The sequence below is a fragment of the Halyomorpha halys genome, unplaced genomic scaffold (assembly GCF_000696795.3).
Source record: "Halyomorpha halys isolate HHAL.00 unplaced genomic scaffold, Hhal_1.1 Scaffold961.1, whole genome shotgun sequence".
NCBI classification, from domain to species: domain Eukaryota; kingdom Metazoa; phylum Arthropoda; class Insecta; order Hemiptera; family Pentatomidae; genus Halyomorpha; species Halyomorpha halys.
Window position 1 is genome coordinate 187534 of NW_027105140.1, and position 6952 is coordinate 194485.

The window sequence follows — 6952 nt, forward strand, 5'->3', positions numbered from 1 at the left end:
GGTTACTTATTATTGTTCAGTCATTTTATGAAAAAAATCTTTAACTTCTTCAAGGAAATACTTGGTAGACATAACCAAGGAACATGAGGGGCCATTTGCATCCTATGTCAAAGAGATTCTTCTTAATGTCCCATAAAATACTAATTCTAAATGACTACCTATAAAAGGTTGTAATTGAGTTTGATGTGGCCAGCTTGAGTTCAGATATAAATTTGATTGAAAACGTTTGGGATCAATTTTGTGATGTGTACGATAGCAGGGCCATGGACCAAAAAGAATCAAGAACCCTTAAAGAGTAGGTGGTTTAACAATCCATATATTGTTATTTAACAAATCCTTTATTTAATTATCGCAACTGTCTCTGTAAAAGGTGTAATGTGTAGGTTTCTTACCCAACAGCACCTTGATTCATGAGGCTCGATTCTGGAAACAAATGAATCTAGACACCTCCCATCAGAGTTTCTTTTAAACTTTGAGCTAGGCCAAGATCTAGTAGTATTAATGCTTAGCTCTCCTACTAACAATTTGAAAATGTAAATAGATTCATAAAAGAGAAGTAACCAGGTTTGGTGAATCTGAAGCTATATTAATATTAACGTTTCTTCCTCTTGTTAATGTGTAGTCAAAGAAATTTTCAGAACAAGATTATTAGCCCCATCCTTCTCATAGCATGGACAATGGTGCATTTTTTTATAGGTCAGCACTTTGAATACATGGATGTCAAATCAGGATGATATGATTTTTTGGTCTGATCAACTTCCGGCAGAAAAATGGGTTAAAGTATTTAGCAATGATGGCCTATATTTTGAAGAATAATTTTAATGTCTAGCTTTTATACAAAAATTAATATAAAATAAAGGTTAATTTTTTTTAAATCTTATATAATTTATGAAATATTGCTGGTCAATTGAATGTATCGAAGGGGAAGATTCCCCTCCTCTCTTGTGGACTGATCTTATTTACCTGCTTTCAGATAATTGGGAGTGTATTTATTTTGTTAGGAACAAATGAATAACAAAGAAGCTTGAAAACACAGCACTTTATAGAGATTGAAGTATACCTGAATCTTTCCCTAATAGCCTAACAGAAAGAGGCAGGCAAAAACAGAGTCCTTGTTTATTCCTTTGAAGACATGATGTTAAAGAGGTTCGATATGTGTTTTCTGTCAACCGGAATAGTAAATTTAATTGCTGGCTGTGCTGTCTGGCAATATCAAGGTTTCCACACGAAACATTTTGCGAGAAAGGGACTCCTTACTTCATATTATTCTCTTCTTCTTTACTGTGTGGTCTTATGAAGTGTTGAAAATAATTATTTGATGTCCATTTTCATTGCTTTCTGTGTGCATGATTTTGATTCCCAATTGTTAACTAATGTATGCTTCTTTTATCACCTTTTTACTGAATTTTTTAATGAAATGTTTGTAAAAATTAAAGAATAAAACTCTGTTGCAAGATTCATTTTGATCAGTAAGAACACAATCTCATCAAAAAATTATAACTATAATCAGAAGATACTCCTAACTTTGGAAAGTTAAAAAAATAAAAGCTGAAATTACAACAATGTTCAATTCCATACATCTTTTCCTCTGTCATAAAACCTACTGGGTTATCCATGTCCCTCAATGCAAAAGGTACTAACATACACAAAAACCTAACTTTAGATAAAATGAATTTCAACCATCTTTCAGTTTGAAAAATTGTAACTGTAATCAGATGACACTATATAACTTTGAGAAGTTAAAAAAGTAAATATAAACTGAACTTACTAGGAGACTCATTTCCATATATCTTTTCTTCTTTTATAAAACTACTGCAGTTATCCGTGTCTGAAAATGTAAACAAATCAATGAAAAACAATGAAATAAAACATAGTACATATGATATAACATAAAATACAGACATGTAAATAATTATACATAAATATATATCACAAAAGTAATACTAATATGAAGTAAAAATATAACTTTTAAAAAATGAATTTCAGTCTTCTTTATATTAAATTAAAACACATTTTTACTAACTATCCAATTAAACTATAAGATGTAGATTCACAATGATGTATTCTTCATTTACCTTTCTTTGAAAAAATGAGCTTTTATATAAAAGAAAAATTTATTTTCTTTAAGGTTAGATTTTGAGTTCAGTCACATTAAGAGTACTATTTATATATATTTCTTTCTGCTGGTGCAACAGATCTTGTAGATCTTAGGCATCCTGAACAAATTACCTCCTCTACCTGTTGAGAGCTACTTTCCAATTTGTTGACAGCTGCTCTGCAACATCTTAGATGATTTTATCTACCCATGTGGATTTTTTTGCTCCAAGTAGTCTCTTCCCATTATAAGGGCATTAATTGTTGTGCAAAGGCATCCTGTTATTAAGAGACATGTCTGCCTGTCTTAACCTTCTCGCCTTAGCATGAGGACTGACCGTTACAGTTTCTGTTAACAGTTCTCGCTAGGTCTTTCCCTTCCATACGTAAAGATTCTGAGTTCAGTTTGTTATCTTGTAAAGGACTTTATTTGTAAATCTCTCAATTCTAGTTTTTAAGGTGCTAGGATTTGTAAATAAGATATGTAGATTGGTAAAAAGAAGGCGAGAGAGTTGTCTGAAGATATTACCTGCCCTATTTATAAAAGATTAGAAGAAAGAAACTGGGAAATTCCTCCTCATGACTACATTTAAAGTTATGTTATTGGCTTCGTGCTGAAGGGTGAGTACATGTGCCGAAAGAACAATTGATGAATACTGCAGTGAATTCAGATCATGAAGATCAACAAATGATAATATTTTTATGCTTTGCTAAATGTTAGCAAAGTTTGATGAGTATAACATAACACTTTACTACTATTTATTTCTAAACTTTAAATAGGCTTATATGCATTGATAGATGGCATTGATAGTAAACTGCTTGTAGCACTAAACAAGGTACATATGCCAAAAAAACTTCTTAGTCTGATTAATAATGCTAACAAACATGAAATGCTAAGTTAAAGTCCATCCTCTTATCTCCTACACATTCAAATTGGAAAGTGAGCTATACCAAGGAGACCTTCATCCCTAATAAATTAAAACCTGGCCTTGGAATATTCCATCATGAAAATTAGAAAGCAAGTGGAAACAAATTCAAGAAATTAACCTATACTGAAGAAGTAATAATCTTGGAAAGATTATTATAGACATTAACAAAGGCACCGAAAGGGTTTAATAGAGCAGAAAAAAAATAGGATGGAGATTTTAATGAGAAAAGAAAACATTTAAAAACCCAGAAATGGTGTTTTTATTGGTAAAGGTGTTAAGATACGAGAGCACAACTTCCCAGCCTCCAGTTCCTTCAATTACCATAAAAGTAGTATACTTTGTTCCATATTTTGCAGATTTTTTGGAAATTTCTAATTCCCCACGTTCAAAAGACAAACATTCCTATTCTAATGACTAATTAAGACCAAATCGATTTTTGATCTCAAAAAGATTGTAGTTACACTCTAACATATAATTTGCTTTTGATAAGTTTGGAACAATGTTTCCATATGGGTTAGGATATTTTGGGCCAGTCATGAATTACCTAGAAAAAACACTCATTTTCACATTTAGACCACACATAAGATTTCCCTTATTTTACTTGGTCCAAGTCAAGTGGAAAAATAGAGAAAAAAAAATTGTGGTTAAAATTTGAACCAAAAAATCATTTTATTGTTTAAACCAATATAACACAGCTCATAAAAAAGTCTTATTTTTGTAAAGTAAGTTGGACCTAACACGTCCAAGTAGTATATTATACCTAACATGACTTAGAACACAAATTTCAGTATTCCATTATAAAAATCCCAGAACTTTAAAAATCAAAATATGACTAAATTAGTCGTAAAAAAAAAATCTAATTCAGGATTCACTTTAGTATGATCTGTAAGTTAGACAAAAGTATCCTGCATTCCTGGTACAAATTTACCTTCCATCAATATTTTGTAAAAATTGACAACAAAAATCATTCTAATTTGAAAAAAAAATAGTAAGGTATCTTCATCTCCATCAAAGCTTTAACATGAGAGGATACCTCTTCTGTTCTTCCACACTACCTATAGCATAAAAAGTTTATCTCCAAAAATTATCATGGAAAAGAGCTGATCGTTATTATAAACTGTTATCACTAATAGGTGATAAGTATAGGTTATTTCTCTAGACTTTTCAGTTAACTAGAATGTTGCCATGTTTTGTTTTTCAATATCAAGCACTCCGGAGCTCTACCATGTTTAAAGTTTTTACGTTTTTAAAACAAAGTATGCCCCCAGGACCAAGTATTCTATGTTTATGGTACCTTAAAAGAATCGTAGATGAATATAATGAAACAGTGTGGGACATTTATGGTGGTAATCAGTGTCTTTATGTCATGTGTGACACTTTACGACTCTTTTCTATACCTGCTAAGCTGCTATGATTTGATATAATTACCTACTAAAATTATGAATGGGACTGCATTTGGACTCCTATAAGAGAATGATGAATATAAGATAGGTATGAACTCCTAACTGAAAGAGATATTTGCAGAGTCAGTTTATAATAAAAAAGAGATTGTGCTGGCTAGAACATATGGAAAGGATGCCTACGTAGCGATCACCAAGACAAATGTTAAATGGTCATCCTTGAAGTGTGATGAAGAGGTAATAAGAATGAAAGATAACCTTCTCAAAAAGGGGTTAGATGATGTGGATAAAGACCTCTCAAAACTTAACATCTGATGATGGAACATCAAAGCAAGTGACAGAATGGAATAGAGATAAACTTCAACTCTAAATGGATTGTAACGTTATTTAGTATTTGCATGGGATGCTAGAATTTGTGGTTCATTCCAAATAGCACCCCTCAATTTTCTTGTGATGAGCTCATCACCTTCTTAAGGATTGCCTTTCAAACTGCTTTAACTAATTAGGCTTCAGATACTTCTCCTGTTTTTAAGATTCTTAATTTAGAATCATTAGTACACTTTTGCCAATACCACCAACTTTCTGAGACTACCCAACTTGGTCGTGATCTTCCAGAGACAGTATCTGCCAACGGAATCATAGACTGTTTTGAAATTATAAATAAAGCACATCCTAATTTACTTTCCATTGTTCAGGATGAAGATCTGTTCTAACATGCTCTGTTCTCTTCTGAATCCCCTACCAGGAATATTTGGGGTTCTATAGGATATTAGTCATTATCTCATAGACTCAAGAAGGAATACCATACATCTATAACAAACATGGAGGTATTTAGGATAGTAATGGATAGACCTATATTCGAAGCCTCTAGTACCCTTTCCTCTTCCCTTATTTTCTGGATTAGTAGAGATAACTAGACTGATAGAGGTCTTTCTAATCTTTAAACAGCTTTGATTTGTAGCAGTTATACATATTCGCACAACTCAATTTCAAGAAATAGAGATGTCAGAACAGTAACTTTATGGGAAGACTGGAATTTAGCTCCAAATTATTAGCCAGAAAAAAGTAATCTTTAGGTGTTAAGCAGATCATGTGATTAATGAAATGTTGTAAGCTATTTTAAGTTTTCTAATGGTATAGAAAGAAGGTTTGATAAAGTATAGATATGGGTAAAAGTTTAAGACAAAGATAAATGAGATAAAATGTAAACTGGTATTCCATCTACATCATCTCAGTTATTTAGAAATTTCTAATAAATGTTCCTCACCCTCATCTGGGACAACCAATTCTTCTTCTTCTTTGACATGTATAAGCCCTCCTATAGAGATAAAACACAAATATTTAAAATATGACAATCAAAAGAAATACATTTAGTTATTTAATAAGAAAATGTTCTCAGCTGACTGATGAGTAAGAAAAAAATATTATAATTAATTATTCTTATTTAATTTTACAGGTAGCCACAGTATGTAGAAGGAAATAAACCCTTAAAGGCTTCAACCTCATATATGCGGGCAGAGATGTACATGCCCCAAATTCTCAAGCTGTGTTTAGAGTTGGGAAATCAAAATGATACTATAATATTCTTATTTTTTTTAAGCAACAGCCCAGTCCCTATGGCATAGATTTAAATGTACTTCACTGCAATTAATTAAGAGAAAATACATTTATATATAAAAAAAGTACAAAGATGCCATAAACCTAGAGTGGATGGCAGTTTATGTGTTATCTCTAGAACACTAAATTACAGCTTTAAGCCGAAGGGATCAACACATTACACAGGAACAATTAGATCTTGATGTCCATATCAAAATGTTTAAAACATGAGTGCCTAAGTCATCTGTGCCTCTGGATTAAGGTATATGGTATATGGCAGAACTTCGAAAACTATTTTGAAAAGGATTAACTCCAGAGCCTTAAAACGTCGAGTATAGTACATTTTCTTTGAAACTAACCAATCGTATCTTGATCATAATTTCTAAAATCTGCTTTATCATTACATTGAATTATCGTAGGAGGAGACGGAATATTTGTGCTGGGTTATGCGGTCTTTAAGTAATTTTTTTGTTTCACCGTTAAACTTAGTAAATACCTACTGCCGTCTTTACAAGCTCTCAGCCATGACAATACATACGACATTCACAACTCTTTTCACCTCTGCGATCAATTATTAGACCTCACCATTCCAGACCACTACATCCTCACTTCCTTTGACGTTGAAAGTTTATTTACTAATATCCCCATAGATAAAGTTTTATTTTTAGTAGAATCCAACTGGTCCACCATTGAACCACATACTTCCCTAGACCTTCTTTCCTACCTCAAGTCTCTCCAGCTTTGTTGCGAATCTGGCTACCTCACATTCCAGGGTCAATTTTTTAAACAAATTTCAGGCCTAGCTATGGGTAATCCTTTAGCCCCCAATCTCTCTAATATCGTACTTAATGATTTACTAAACTCTGTCACCCCACAGTTCACTAATGACATCATTTTTATTAACAAATATGTTGACGACCTTCTCTTAATACT

At 32.2% G+C, this 6952-nt stretch overlaps 1 protein-coding gene across 2 annotated transcripts in view; it reads right to left on the minus strand.

Annotated features, from left to right (window-relative positions):
- LOC106687409 (zinc finger protein 711) overlaps positions 1–6952 on the minus strand; it is a 22832-nt gene that overhangs the window by 7946 nt on the left and 7934 nt on the right. For both annotated transcript variants that reach the window (XM_014431280.3, XM_067048741.1), the window contains exons 3-4: positions 5691–5741; positions 1769–1828 (exon numbers count right to left, since the gene is read on the minus strand). In XM_014431280.3, the coding sequence (XP_014286766.1) occupies positions 1769–1828; positions 5691–5741 (111 nt within the window). The remainder of the gene's footprint in view (positions 1–1768; positions 1829–5690; positions 5742–6952) is intronic.